Source organism: Mobula birostris, chromosome 12, assembly GCF_030028105.1.
Source record: "Mobula birostris isolate sMobBir1 chromosome 12, sMobBir1.hap1, whole genome shotgun sequence".
Lineage (NCBI taxonomy): Eukaryota > Metazoa > Chordata > Chondrichthyes > Myliobatiformes > Myliobatidae > Mobula > Mobula birostris.
Window position 1 is genome coordinate 20,480,929 of NC_092381.1, and position 16,069 is coordinate 20,496,997.

A 16,069-nucleotide genomic window follows, 5' to 3' on the forward strand; every position below is an offset into this window, starting at 1 on the left:
AAGTGCAAAGCTCACACTTGTCCGCATTAAATTTCATGTACCATTTTTTCCAGCCCATTTTTCCAGCTGATGCAGATACCTCTGCAAACCCATGATAGCCTTCCTCACAGTCCACAACCTTGGGGTGTGGAAGAAGGTCTTGTGATTGGATGAAAATAAAGTGGAACCTACTGTAAAGTATAGTGGAGGTAGCATAGGCTATGGGGATGCTTTTCAGCAGCAGGGTCTGGAAATCTGGTCACGATTGATGGGAAGATGAATGCTGCTAAATACAGAGAGATCCAGGATAAAAACCTGCTAGCCTCTACCAAAAAGCTTAAACTGGGGAGGAAGTTGGTCTTTCAGCAGGACAATGAACCAAAGCACATTGCCAGAGCAACCATGAAGTTGCTTCAAATGAAGAAAATTGATATCGTTGAGTGGCCCAGTCAGAGTCCCGACCTTAATCCAATCGAACATCTCCGGCAAGACCTCCAGATTGCTGTCTACCGCCACTTCCCAACTAACCTAACACAGCTTGAGCAATTTTTGCAAGGGGGGGGGGGGTGAACAAACCTTGCTCCATCATGTTGTGCAAAGCTAATAGAGACTTGTCCAAAAAGACTACTGGCTATAATAGCTATGAGAAGTGGGCAAAGGGGATGAATACTTTTGAACTGCTGACATTTTAATTTTTGAATTTTTAGTTTTTCATGCTTTACAATTTTCGTTGTTTTTTGGGGGGGCAGGTGGCTCTACTGTGAAAAAAGGAGCATGTGATTCACAAATAAAAATTCTCAATTAAATTGATCAAAATCCCTCATCTATGTGAACAAAGGGCTGGGGGCTGAATACTTTTACAAGGCAATGTATTTCTGAAGAAAGCTTTGAGATTAATCATGGCAAATAAAACTGCTCTGGCAACAAAGTTTAACACACAGTTTCAAAATTGCATCAAAATTCCTCAAAGCCTTTATATTCCATTCCCCAATTTTGGCTTATTTTGTAAATTAACACAAGGATGGCTAACCTGTTTGATAAGTCATATCTGCACTTGTCACTGGTTGTGATGATACACTAGGCTGCAAAACTGAACTGCCAAACTGTGGATGAAAGAGGCGTCTGTGATTAGGCAGTCGCTTCTTTGCAGTTTGAACATGACCTCTTCCTGGCTGGGATTTTATTGGTAATCGTGTTTCTTCTCCAAATTTTGTCTTCAGAATTTGCATCAGAGAACTTGACTGTTCATGTGTCTCACTGTATTTTCCTGGCTGCAGGTCAGGGAGGTCATCATTGAGGTCTAATTGTGGTAAGGGGAAGGATTTTGTCTTCATCTCATTTTGCTGCAGTTTTATAGTTATACCATTTGGAGCAAGAAATAGGCCATCACTTGTTGCAAATTTCTGTGATACAAAGGGTTTATATCTAAATTGTTTGCTACTCAACAACTTTGCAATATTTTCAGCCTCTGCTTCATTTTGCATCATTTCAGTCAAAATGCAGAGTGGGGATTTGTGTGCTTCCAGTTCTGTTTTCCCCAACCTCTTCAAGTGACCACGGACATGATTTGACAGGCCAACCTTTGTGTCAAACCAGCCCCCGCACAGAGGACATGTATTCTCAGTTGATGATCCAGATTTCACTTCTGTGGAAACAAAATGAGAATGGGATTACCCAATCTAATTAACTTAATAAGAAAAAAAAGCAAACATTGCTCTACTAAAATGAAAAAAAAAGTGATTAATCAATTAGTTCAATATCATGTGAATAAAAATCAGTTTAATTTTTTTAATTTAATGGAATCATTAGCAGCTATGAGTTAAATCTATTTCTACCTAATAACTTACATCAAGGTTTAATGTAGAACAACTCAAGTTTAAACACACACAGTTACATAAAATAAATTACTGATTTCTTTTGAAATGTCTGACACAAAGAATTTAGTACTTTTTGCCATCATGGTGGCTGTTGAAACATCTGGATCACATAACAATGATCACAATGTTTAAAGCTTAGGTTAGCAATATGAAATCACACTAACAGTCTAACGATCTTTGCTTAACCTAATAGATCTTGTCACTCTATTCTGAGATACTGGACTCGTGTTTCTGGGTTAAAAATTATTAGCAGTCAAATACAGAAGATAGAAACATATTTTAAATCAGCTCTACGACATTTTTAAATTTTGCTCTACCCAAAACTTTTAGCAATCCATCACAATCACAGCCAGTGAAAATCTGATGGGACTTTAATTACCCACTTGTTTCATTTATCTACATCTGTGACAATAAATGCACCGCGATCTGTATTTAACATTACCAATTTTTTTATTCTTCTCTATCTACATTTCCAATAACTCCCACCTCCTTCTCTGCAGTCAATTATTTCAAACTTTTTCCTTGCTCATGTTTTTTTTTAAAACACACTAGAATCACAATCATATTGCTCGCCTTTTCTTGATTTCCAATAATTTAGCATGTTGAAGCTCTCCACGTTAGTTTGGTTAGCTGTTAGACACTCACACTAAATATTCATGAGGCAATGGGGTGGGGGGGGGGGAGGGAAGGCTCTGAGTAAAGCCTTCTGCCTTAGGGGAAGTGGCCAATCTTCTTGGTCTCAAGGTTACTTTTATGGACAATGATTATGATACATGAAGCAATGATATTATCAAAACAAAACATCCCAGAAGACAGTTCCGCTGGAAAACCAATTTTCCTGGAATGACCTATGTTAGTTGCCAACATGGCCTTCCATGATACATTCAAAGCTGCTAACAAACTCTAAAATCATGCTAGAGGGCAACATTCAGTTGCCACTCAGCCAATGGTCTTTTTAAATAACATCTCCCAGCAGAGATTCCCTTGCTAACCTGAAGCTAAAAGGAAAGAGCACCTAGCTTGGCTAAAACTTGCTGGAGTGCATCCATAATCACCATCTTGTATAATGGAAAAGTCATCAAAGTCTTCCACTAAACTCAGGATGAGTGCACAAAATAATTTGGCACACACCCATCAGAGCAGAAAACTCCAGTGCAAACCTGGAACCACAGGGTCAGTTAAAAAAACAACAGGTCAAAAATCAATCAACCAGTACTAAGATGAAACAAGTAACCTAAACCATAGATGAATTAACTGGAAAAATAACTGAACTGTAATCAACAATATTCCATATTTGTGAAGCTTCATAGTAAAAAAAGTACGTTTTTCCCATGTGCTACTTTTCAATAACTACAAACAAAAGATCCTTACTAATTGAAAACATTTTTAGTTTGATGACTTGAGGGTGTAACAGCCAACATGAAAATGGAATATTACCATTGTTATTCTCTGGGTTGAAGAGTTGTTAAAGTAGTGAAAGAAAGATTCATATACCTTGTATTAAACAGGGTAGAAAGTATGTCATATCTATGATGGAGGTACTCATTTCAGGCTTAGACGCTTCAATCTGGACCCATGGTTCACTCTCACTGACTGTGATTGGCAGCATTTAATCAGAGCAATTTTTCGTCATAGAGTACTATAGCACAGAAGCAGCAGGCACTTCGGGCCATCTAATCTGTGCTGAACTATTAATCTGCTTGCTTGGTCCCATTAACCTGCACCTGAACCATAGCCCTCCGTACTTCTCCCATCCGCATACCTATCCAAATTTCTCTTAAATGTTGAAATTGAACCCGCATCTACCACTTGCACTGGCAGAACATTCCATATTCTGGGTGAAGAATTCCCCCCATACTCCCCTTAAACATTTCACCTTTCACTCTTAACCCATGTCCTTTAGTTCTAGTCTCAACCAACCTCAGTGAAAAAAGCCTGCTTGCATTTTTACCCGTCTATATCCCTCATAATCTCCTCTCAATCTTCTACACTCTCAGGAATAACTAAGTACATACTTAAGAGTTTTAGTACACATTTTCAAAATTTCCAAACTACAATGAAAATCCAGACCACTTACACAAAGCAAAAGTGTCTCAATTCTACGAGTAAGCTTTGATTTAGCATTTTAAGATTGTGAAACATTGGCTATTACAAATCATAAGAACCTTCTCTAAAACAACTGACAGTATTCATACAAGGACATTCTGTATCAGTCATCATCAGTATGTTACTTCTTAACATACATATACTTTGTCTAAGCTGGTGTTTAATTATCACTAAAGCAGAAATATGCTCAATGCTCAACAATCTGTCATGGATCAATATGCTTGTTTCTGAGCCAGAAGATTCCATGTTGAAGTCCCAGAGCAGAAACATGAGCACTAAAATTTGGGCTGACTCTTCAGTGGAGGTTCTGTTGATGAAACCAAAGGCCTGTCTACTTTCTCAGGAGGAATTACTACATCCCACAGTTATATTCTGAAGTAGCATAGGGGGGAGATATCAATTAAATCTTGATCAACATTGATCTTGCGACTGTCACCACAAAAACAAAAGATATTTGGTCACTTTCATTTCACTGTCAGTTGCCAAATGTTTTGCACAAGTTGTCTGTCCTTGTCCTATGACAGTTTCTACAGTTCCAAAATACTTCAGTGTCTGCAATGATCTTGGGAAGTCTGAAATTAATGTGAAAGACCTTATATATAAATGCACCCTTTCCTTTTTGTCTGTTCCAAGTACAGAAGCTATTTGGCACTTATATTTTTGTTTGGTGTAAACACTGGAATTTCTCAACAGAAAACAGAATTGGATTTGATAGATTTCTCTAAACATTATGCAGGACTTGAGAATCTCTGTCTAACTTACATGGCACCCTAATTATCACACACCACACCAATTTCCCACAGGTTCAATAACATTCAATGAACTTCAACTGATTGGGGATTGAATTGATCAGTACTAATCAACAAGCTTCAGACCTAGGCCTCTGTACATTCCTCTGTAAATGCATCCTTGACTTCCTCATCAGGAGAACCACAATCAGTAATAACATAACCTCCTTGCTAACAATCAACACAGGTGCCCCTCAAGGATGTGACTTAGCCCACTGCTCTATTCTCTCTACACTCATGACTTGGTGACTAATCACAGCTCAAATGCTACCTATGTATTCGCCAATATCACTTTTGTTGGAACAATTTCAGATAGCAACAAGGAGGCATACAGAAGTGAGCTAGATCAGCTGGTTGAGTGGTGTCCAAAAACAATCTTGCACTCAATGTCAGCACGACCAAGGAATTGATTATGGACTTCAGAAAGGAGAAGTTGGGAGAACACACACCAGTCCTCGTCGAGGGTCAGCAGTGGAAAGGGTGAGCAGCTTTAAGTTCCAAGGTATCAAAACCTCAGAAGATCTATTCTAGGTCAAACATATTGATACAACCACGAAAAAGGCATGACAGCAGGTATACTTTATTTGGAGTTTGAGGGAACTTCGTATGTCACTAAATACACCAGAAAATGTTTAGACATATGGTGGAGAGCATTTTGATTGGTTGCATCAAAACCTGGTACGTAGGCACCAATGTGCAGAGTCAAAAAGAGTCTTCAGAGGTTTGTTGACTCAGCCATAATAGGCACACTCACCTCTCCCCTCACACCAAGGAAGTCATCAAAAATCTTTTGATTGATGAATCATGCTGCAGCAACTGTAAACCATTTCTCTTTCTGATTTGAGTAGAACAGTGCATTCATGGCACCAGAGTATTTCTATTAAAGATGATCTCTTGACACTATATAGCTAGACTTAGCTCCATTCAGATAAGGCAGCAATAAGGAATTTTTTTTAAAAACCAGGTTTAATCTTACTGCTTCTCAAAAAAAGTATCTTTGAAAAGTCAGAAACGTGTGCATTAACTTCTTTTCTAAGTTCAAAGTACACTTGCTTTCCTTTTTGCATAATGTCACCTTCCAGTTTTTGCACATTCTACTTATTTTCCAGAAATTGCATCAATATTCAATTCAGCCAAAGAAAACATAAGACCCAAATATAATTTAGCCTTTATATGTCCATCGTCATGCACTTCCAGGAACAGATGTGGTGAGCAGCAACTGGAATCCTGATTGTATTCTTGCTTTAAAACGCAATAAGGTCAATAGAGGTGTCCCTTGTTGCTTCCTTCTGTTCCCAACTGAGACAGGAAACAGCACAACCTAGTGGTTTGAACTTATGACTAGATCTTTTAGAGATACCAACAATCAGATCAACACATCTGCATGCAAAGTTAAACTGTTCAGATCAATATTACATCACTAACATTTTATTGAAGTCATTTAAAGTAGTCAAATAAATGGCTCCTTATAGTAAATAGGAATCATAAATCTAAACTTTCAAGAAGCCAGAAGAAATTTGCTATCAAATTTGGCTGCAATAGAAAATGTACAAGTGGACTAAAGAAAGATTTCCAGAGAGGAAAACTATCCTTAGACTACGTGGGTATAGTTCAACTAGCATAATCTGTCACTGTAATGAATAAAAAAGGTATAACTCCTTATCAGATTAGATATATGTATTTTTTTTAAATTTTGGGGTCTTTTCTGATTCAAAAAATGTATCTTCCAAATACCTTCTATTTATTAAAGTGTAGTTATAAGTCAACACTTTAAGGTATTGTATGGTTTGCATTTACTATATGTAAGAATCAATCTTCATTCCCACTTGGCCATGGCTCCATTCCTCTGTATTTGAAATAAATACTCTGACTCCTTTTGTTATTAACTAAAGTTACAAATGAAAAGAATGATTTATTATAACAAAGGCGTAGTGTTGAAACATTAATGGTCTCCAAGTACATTGGGAGGTTTGATCATATCAGCAATCTCATCTTTCAGATTTCAAGTCTGATGCTGCTATGATGGTCTTTGATCCATCAACAGGAGCAGAAAAGACCTCATTGCAAATCAGGGTCCTCTAGCTAACCTGCTGCAGTTTCATGCAACTGTAAGCAACTCAATGGAATATTGAATTACTCTTCATCTGAAATTCTTCTGATAGATAGTTCTTGTGAAGAATTCATTGGGAGATGAGTAAGTTCTGCATTTGTATATGGTTGATTCCTACCACAGGTTTAGCTCTGACTTAAAGACAGGACACGCATATCTTTATTTAATTATATAACCTTCCTTTTATCTAGACTTACTCCATCCACTGGGAATTGATCCTCTTAAATACAGTATAAATATCTGGATTGATTGATGTCTGTCGGCTTTTAGTATAGCTTTGTTTCATTTGTAATTACCGTCTTCTTGTTTCAAACATTTTAAACAAAATGTGTGTGCATTTTGTCACTGAAGTTTTACACATATTGAATAAAAATTCAGGACTGAAGACTCCATGTTTGATTATTTTTATACTCACAAGTACGGATGAAACTTACCTTTCTTTATTCTCCTAACAGGAGCATCACTTTTTTTGATCCGCCGCCTCTTATCACTGGATGCTATTTGCTCTGGTGGAACCAAATGACGAGCATCATAAGTTAAGCCAACTCTATAAAGATGTCCTCGAACATGATTTGACAAGCCAACACCTGTGTCAAATACAGCTGGACAGTACGGACATGGTCGCTTCTCAGTGTGAAAATCAGTCCAATTATAGGTTATATTAAGTGGAGCATCATGTTGATAAAGAACTGGATCCCTAACTTCTATACATTTAGCATCATTACTGATATGAAAATCTTCATTAATAAAATGATTGTGACTAACATCTTGATATTCCGCTGAGTAAAGGCTTTGGTTACCATAGTCACTGTTGCCATAATCATGAATGTCATTATCAAAATTAACAAAATCATCATCTTCTTCACTCTCATCATAAGTATCAAAATCATCATCGTCAATGCCATTTTCATCAACTAACTGTACTTCAGTACTGAAGTACTCAGTTTCTTTATCATCAACATCAAAATTATTCTCACTAACAGTCACTGCAGTAGCATCACTCATACAGTTAGCAGTTTCCACAACATCGCTTCCTGGTGAGTTTTCTTCACCATCACATTCTAATGCATTTTCACATGGATCAAGTTTATTCAAAACAACAACAGGTGCTTTGTGAAATACATCTGGATATTGATCCAAAATATTATTGCCAACCGACACACTAACCATGACATCCTTAACAGATTTTCTAACTGATACAGCGCCCGCATCTGCATATTCTGTTTCCCCTGACATTTCTTCAGCATCAGACTGATGGAAGTTCAAAGTCAATCGTGTATCACAATGATTTGTTTCCATTAATGTAGATGGAGGAAAATCTTTTACTATCTCTACATCATTATCAGATTTCCCTAAATTCTGATAACTAACAACATGATCCTTCGACAGTAGGATTACATTGTTCCCTCTGACATCATTATCACCCTGCTTTCGAACATGGTCTTGATGTAGGAAGCTAACCCTTTGGTTACTAGAGTTTAATCCTGTCAGAATCTTTGTTGAAGATTTACTATAATCTATCACAGAATCAGATGAATGGTGTATATATTTTGTGGCTGTGTAGCTTGGCTTCTGAGTAATAGCATTATCAGTGACCTTGCTGTACAGTCCTGAGGAATTCCCTAGTGCATCAGGCGCATCAAACCCCCTTTTTATACCTCCCTTTACAACAAATTTGTTCAGATATTCAGATTCGTGTGCTACAGCCTTATTGCCACTCACCAAATTAAGTGGTTTTGAGCTCAAGCTAGGCATTTTTATTCCATGTTCATTTTTATGCTGAACATGGTAAAGACGCTGATGCAAGTATTTAACATGCTTTTTAAAGATACTCCTAACTGGTGTGGTGAAAGGGCATTTCCTACATACATAAATGCCTCCTGATTTACAATGAGTTAATAAATTTTCTAACGATACACCTTTCAAAGGTTTTTGAATGGACTTGTTAACTGCATCATGAATATAAATTTGATGCCCTTCGAGTTCATCCATTGATGCTGCCATGAAGTTGCATTTATCACAGCAGTAGTATCTTTTGTCCTTCTCATGTGTTTTAGCATGCTGCACAAACGTTTTAGGGCAGTTTGTTCCAAATACACATTGCGGACACTGTAATTTTGCATTCCGGCCTTCATCCTGAAAGGTGCGGAGCTCACGAATCTCCTCCATCAGCCGCTCCCTTTTTTCTTGATGAAGACTCCTATGCTTTTGGAGAGGTGCACGGTCACGAAACGCAATTCCACATTCTTTACATATATAGGGTCTTGGCAGATTTGTTTTACTGTGTCCTTCTAAATGATAAATCATGTGTCTCTGCAAATGCTTTTTTTCCCTGAAATTGACATTACATTTAGTGCAGGGGTAAAATGATGGTTCTGTCTCAGTGTCATCATCTGAATGCGACTCAGAACCGGTTCGTAGATCATCTATCGTTACAGCGCTACCTGGAGGAAAAACTGCTGAACCAAAAGGTAAAGTTTCTTCTACTTGTGCAGTTGCAGCAACATTTGTTCTTGCTGTTTCTAGGTTTTTGACAGGAAATTTATAATCACTGAAGATTAACTGTTTAATTGCTTCCACAGTTTCTTTGGGAAGGTTTGATCCTGTCTCACCAACAAGATTTCTTTTGGCAGGCAAGTATTTTGGTTTTACAACTGAAACTTTTGCTTCACCATGTCTCATCCCTTCCAGATTAACTGCAGTCTTTTTAGGTATAAGGTGCATGTTTGGACTTTCCACTTCAGAGAAATCCACCATGTGAACAATGTCCATTTTCCGTTTCCTTTTTCTTCCATAGTTCAGATTTGATTGGATATGGGAATTTCCATCAATTTGAACTATCTGTTCATCCTTTTCCTTTGTAAGCAGGAACTGCATGAATTCTTTTTCAGGGTCCCAATTAAAGCCAACATCATTTAAAGTTTCTGATTCAGCCACATGAATATCAGAAGAACTTAACGTTCTTTTCCCCATTATATCTCTTCTATTATCACTTGTTTTTTCACTTCCTTTACAATATGACATCTGGCTTGTAGAAGCACCATTTGATTGGACTGTAGATTTGTGGTCCACGATTGGCAAAGGACTCGTCATTTTAGGCTGTGTCTTAATTTGACCCTGAAAAGGCACTAAATTGGGGACCAGCAAGAGGACTGGGGCTACCGGCTGAGCTTTATCTGAATTATCAGATGATGTTGGAACCTGAACAGACGGAACAAAGTGAGACGATGGGCTGGAATCTGCAACTGGCTGGCACAGAGATTGAGAAATACCTAAGGAAACATCAGACTGCTTTGCATTGGAAGATTTAGTTGAAGAGGGCTGTGTAAGTACATCCCTCACAGCAGTTCCTGTAGGCAAGATAAGTTTTGCATTCGAAGCAGTAGGAGCACCAGTTTGCATTAACACAGTCTGCTGGGTTCCACTTAAGGCTTTTATAGAACTGTCCCTGGACAGATGTTTAGACAAGTTTAAAGTATTGCTTTTGGGAACTGACATTTGATTCTCTGTTAAGGTCTGAGGTATACTTGTGGTAACAGTGGTTGATGGGAGATCTTTTTCATCTCCAAATCCGCTTTTAGCACCAGGTGAACTAATGTGGGTCTTCATGCTATCTGTATTACTCAACTTCAATCCAGAGGCTTCAATTTTGTTCATCCTGAAAGTAATAAAAAACAACAATTATTACACAGATACAAGTACAAAGCAAACCATTTAAAAATGATGAATATTGATGAATTTCTTAAAAAGTCAACATCCGTCCACCATTAACGTGGTTGTAGCAGACATAGAAAATTATCATCAGTAATACAGCAATACACAAAGGAAAGATACAATTTTTGTGGTTATAGCATTATCAAGGTATTAGACAGGCCTTTTATGATGAAATGCAATAAAGTCATAACCATAATAGAGATCTCTGAGACAACTGAACAACCCAAAGGCTTTGGGTTAACCTGGTATGCAAACCTATAAAAAATTTAAATGCCAATTAGATAATAACATGGCTGAACACTAAAAGTATGAGTTCTTTCTACTTCTTTATTCCCTTAGTATTATTTTGATCTGTGTATTTCTCTACACTTGTAATTTTTAATCATACATTTTTATACAACACTGCTTAAATGTTTAACATTGTCAAAGAAAAAAATCAATATATTTAAGCTACAGTTTTATATCTCTAATGTGTATTATTTAATCAGAATAGAAATTTGTAAATTATTAAATAAGTTTATCCTATAAGCCTTTATAGGCTTATAAATCATTCAAAATCTCAAGAATGCATTCAATTATGTATTAGTGCTCAACAGAATTTTTAAAACAATTAAATTTTATTTGTAATATTTTACCTTAGTTTAACTGCATGGATAAAATAATTATAAAGACTTAAATCAACTGAGTTAAAAGGTGCAACTGCTTCATCAACCAAGAGATTAGTGGTTTCAACAACTATTATATCTACATCTTGTCTGTTGCTGAAGAAAAACGATTCCTGCTGTCGTTCTCAAATACTGGGGACTTTAATTATGTGTGAAGAATCAAAATTCCACACATTTTAGTTACAACCTTCCTGTTTCCCCTTCAAAACTCTCAGCTGCTGCTAAAATTGACCAATTTCCATGGGAACAAAATACACTTCCAATGAGATCATATTCAATGTTATCACTCTAAAATGGTGCTAAAACAGTTCCCAGCATGAGTCTCTGTGTTAAATACGCAGCAGAAGCTAAGGGGTGGGCACATACAAACAGGTGCTAAGAATCACGACTGAAAATGTCAATGAATAGGAAAACAAGCCTGGAAATGCTATAATGTTTGTCTCATTTACCTTAACTGATTTTAATCAATATGAGCAACCTGTACAGAACAAGTGCTGTAAAATTAATTGCTGTGACAGTGAGCAATGGGAGTTTTATAACACATCCTTCCTTCCAAAAGCTCTCATTTAATTTGTAATCAAACAAAAAAAAATAACAAGCATTTAAACCAGCTGAAACACACACAGAAATGGTGAAAGCTTTAATTTCAAAATGACTCTGGTGTCCAAGATCCATAGCCAAATGTATGCTCAGTTAATTTAATATGCTGTACCTGAACTAGCTTTTCTCAACAGGAAGCAACGTTGCTAACGAAGTGGTAAATTCAGTGTTAATGAGTGGTGGCTTCACTGTTACCACCTCAGAGGTAAAACCTTCCGTGCTCCATATTCTACCCATCTGTTCTGGTGTTAGGGGTTCAAAGAAAGAACAGACGTTTCCCACTTAAAGCAAACTTCAGTGGTACCCTCTGAACAGCAGGATAGCAAACCCTCACAAAATCACGAATGGTCTCAGATTGCTGTTCTCATTATTGGAAGTTTTATATTAACAGCACTATCTACAAGTTACATAGAAGCAGCACATCCAAGTCCCATAACTTAACAACCTTATGTGCTTTTAAATCAAGGTCCAGGGTGGAGAAGGATAAAACCATCTAATTAAATTCTGAAAGGATAATAAAAATCAACAAAATTAAAAGATACCAGTGCAATATAAACATAAAGCAGCAGTATGAATTCTTTGTGCACTCATTATTGGGGTGTTTGACAAGTCATTAAATTCACAAATTACAACATAAAATATTGTTGAAAGTGCAGACCTTGCAGCATATGCTGGATTCCCTTCAATACTGCAATGAATGTGGATACCTTCCTTTATAGCTCTGCATCCAAATCACAAACAAAAGCCATGCTCATGAACAAAACATGCATATAAAGGTCAGAATTTTTATTCATTATGATAAGAGACCATAATGAAGCTATCCTTATTGACTTTCCTTAGAAATCTCAAATGTCAGTATTTTTGCAAACTATCAGCACTTGCTATAACACCCATATTGCACTACATCTTGAGGGTAATGCAGAAAAAATGAGGTGATAATTGCATATTAACATAATTATTCTGTAATCCCTTTGAGCAGCCTTCCTGGGTCATTTAGTAATGCAGATTAAGTACAACCTCTCTGTCATCAGAGGTATGTTGCCCACTTTTTGTTCTCTAACAATTATTTAAAATGGAACAGTCATCCAAAATTAAATCAACATGACCAGCTTAGAGGACAATTTTCTATGATTACATTTGACTAATATTTCTGAGGTAGTGTGCCAACAGAGAACCCATGAAAAAAATTATTTTATTCATATAAAGACAATAAGTCAATACTTCAACAAGTCTTTGTTATACTGATCCATCTCAGATAGCGAATTATAGTTAGTTTTCACTATTATCCAGGGGTTTCAAAGATCAAGAGCAAACTGCCCATTGTAATATTCAATTAATACAACAAAATTACAATCTTTGTATCCAAAGAATAAAGAACACTCATGAGGAAGCTACAAAAGGCACAATGCTAACCTCCTCTTTCCTTAATTCTATTTTTGCTCTTTAGAAAGATTTCACCTGCTGCTTATGTTCTTCAGAAAGAAGCCACGACGTGGTGTAGGGATTAAGCTATGATTGAGTCTTTATAATAAAATAGTTTGGAATCTCTTTATTTGTTTTCTTCAGCACCAAATTGAATGCTAGCTCAGGCACTGTGATACTGGAAATCAGTATTTTACTTTCTCATTCCTTTTCTAGCCTTTTTACAAAAAAAAAACAGAATAGTTGTACAGCATAAATTATCATGATCAGTATATTGCAGATGGCGTCTTCAAGAGCCAATGAGGTGAAGACCTGGGTCCCATCCATGCACAGCAGAAACAAACTGCCTGAAGCTGAACTAGATAACTAGAATATGGTGAGTTGGAAGATTCTTCAATTAATTAAAAAACTAAAAAAAAGATTAAAGGAGATACATCTATTGCTGTATCACTGACTTTCTGACCCACTAGTAATGAAATAGCATAGTACAAGGAACAGCAATGAGAAGCACAAAGGAACAAAAGACAGCTAATAAAACAAGCACGAGAAAATCTGCAGGTGCAGAAAATCCAAGCAACATGCACAAAATTCTGGAGGATCTCAGTAGATTAGGCAGCATCTATGGAAAAGAGTATACAGTTGACTTTTCGGGCCAAGAAGGATCTCGGCCTGAAACGTTAACTGTTTACTCTTTTCTATAGATGCTACCTGACCTGTTAAATTCCTCCAGCATTTTGTGTGTGTTAATAAAACAAGGAGTCAACAGCTAATGAAACACAAAAGGAGTAAAAGTGTAGACAAAATGGGAATGGGGCCTTTGGTTAGGAAGTATGAAATCTCATACGTAGTTCTTCATACTCCCACAGTTCAAAGATGAACTGGTTAATTGGTCATTGCAAATTGTACTGTGATTAGGCTAGGATTAAATAAGAGGATTGCTCGGTGATACGGCTCATTGGACCAGAAGAGCCTTCTTCATGCCGCTTTTCTAAATAATAAGGAAACAAAATAAATACAATCTTCAGCAATTCCTTGATGGAGAGGCTAACTTCCTTCTATTATAGTTTTATCGCCTTCAGAGAAGATACTGAGGACAAATCCTGCCACAGGTGGGACAGGAGATCCTTGACTGGCCAGGTATTAACCTTCGTTCCACTAATCACATTAACTTTCCATCGCTCCCAGTAAAGGGACCCGAGGTTCTCAATGTCATTTTGAACAGTGATGTGCAAGTTGATATGCCCCACCAATACCAGGAGTAAGGGAGGATGTTCCAACCTTTCAGAGATTTTTTTTGTAAAACAGTCTTGAACCATTTCCTCTGCCCACCTGGTAATCACTTCCCTTAAATGAACTTGCAATAGTGAGTCTCATTATTAGGCCTACAAACAACAGTCTGCCATCAAAGCCACATAAATGTAAATTAAAATTTTGGCATGCAAGATTTTGCCAATATTAATTTGATTACTCTGCTAGTTAAATTCAGAATTTTGCAGACAGTGCAGATGGTACCTCTCCAGTGCTTTATAATGTCCGAAAGAGATAGTCCATGCCTCAGAGGCACACAGATGGATAGGGATCACTGCTACGTGATAGACTGGAAGCTTTGTGCTAGATTTGAGGTCTCCCATGCCTGGGAGGAGAACAACGAGACAGGAGACCTCAGACACATGAGCATGACCATTTTCAAGAAAGTAAACTGTGATTACACAAACAAAAGCAGTGCTCTCAGCTGTTTACCACAAGGAAAGTCATTGTAAGTGGAATCGTCAACCACCTCGCCAAAGCTAGACTCTGAATGATAATGTGAAATCCACTCAGCGTTATAGTGGCCATTTTTATATATATATACACACACACACACACAGGCAGGACAATAACAGAACCTTCTGGTTCAACGAGCCCATGCTGCCCAATCATACCCATTCAACCAACTAACCTACTAATGTACATCTTTGGAATGTGTGCGAAAACTGAAGCAGCTGGATGATCAGGAGAATACACAAACTCCTTTCAGGCAGTGGCGGAATTGAACTCTGATCACTGATGCTCTCATAGTGTCATGGTAACTGCTATGCTGCCCACCAGACATAAACCTCACTGCAAATCAGCTCCAGGAGAAATGCAAGAAAGCAGCTTCAGTTTTAATGTAACACACACAAAAAATGCTGATGGAACGCAGCAGGCCAGGCAGCATCTATAGGAAGAGGTACAGTCAACGTTTCGGGCCGAGACCCTTCGTCAGGACTAACTGAAAGAAGAGATAGTAAGAGATTTAAAAGTGGAACGGGGAGGGGGAAGATCTGAAATGATAGGAGAAGACAGGAGAGGGAGGGATGGAGCTAAGAGCTAGAAAGTTGATTGGCAAAGGGATACGAGGCTAGAGAAGGGAGAGGATTATGGGACGGGAGGCCAAGGGAGAAAGAAAGGGGGAGAGGAGCCCAGAGGATGAGCAAGGAGTTATAGTGAGAGGGACAGAGGGAGGAAAAAAAGAGTGAGTCAGTAAATAAATAAATAAGGAATAGGGTATGAAGGGGTCAGGTTGGAGGAACAACACCTTATATTCTGTCTGGGTAGCCTCCAACCTGATGGCATGAACACTGACTTCTCAAACTTCCGTTAATGCCTCACCTCCCCTTCATACCCCATCCCTTATTTATTTCTCTCTTTTTTTTCTCCCTCTGTCCCTCTCACTATAACTCCTTGCTCATCCTCTGGGCTCCCCTCCTCCTTTCTTTCTCCCTGGGCCTCCCGTCCCATGATCCTCTCCCTTCTCCAGCCTTGTATTCCTTTTGCCAATCAACTTTC

At 37.7% G+C, this 16,069-nt stretch overlaps 1 protein-coding gene across 5 annotated transcripts in view; it reads right to left on the minus strand.

Annotated features, from left to right (window-relative positions):
• Positions 1-16,069, minus strand: part of LOC140205770 (zinc finger protein 644-like) — a 132,642-nt gene that overhangs the window by 8,336 nt on the left and 108,237 nt on the right. For all 5 annotated transcript variants that reach the window (XM_072273411.1, XM_072273410.1, XM_072273412.1 and 2 more), the window contains 2 exons: positions 7,295-10,518; positions 1,010-1,624 (listed from right to left, as the gene is read on the minus strand). In XM_072273411.1, the coding sequence (XP_072129512.1) occupies positions 1,010-1,624; positions 7,295-10,518 (3,839 nt within the window). The remainder of the gene's footprint in view (positions 1-1,009; positions 1,625-7,294; positions 10,519-16,069) is intronic.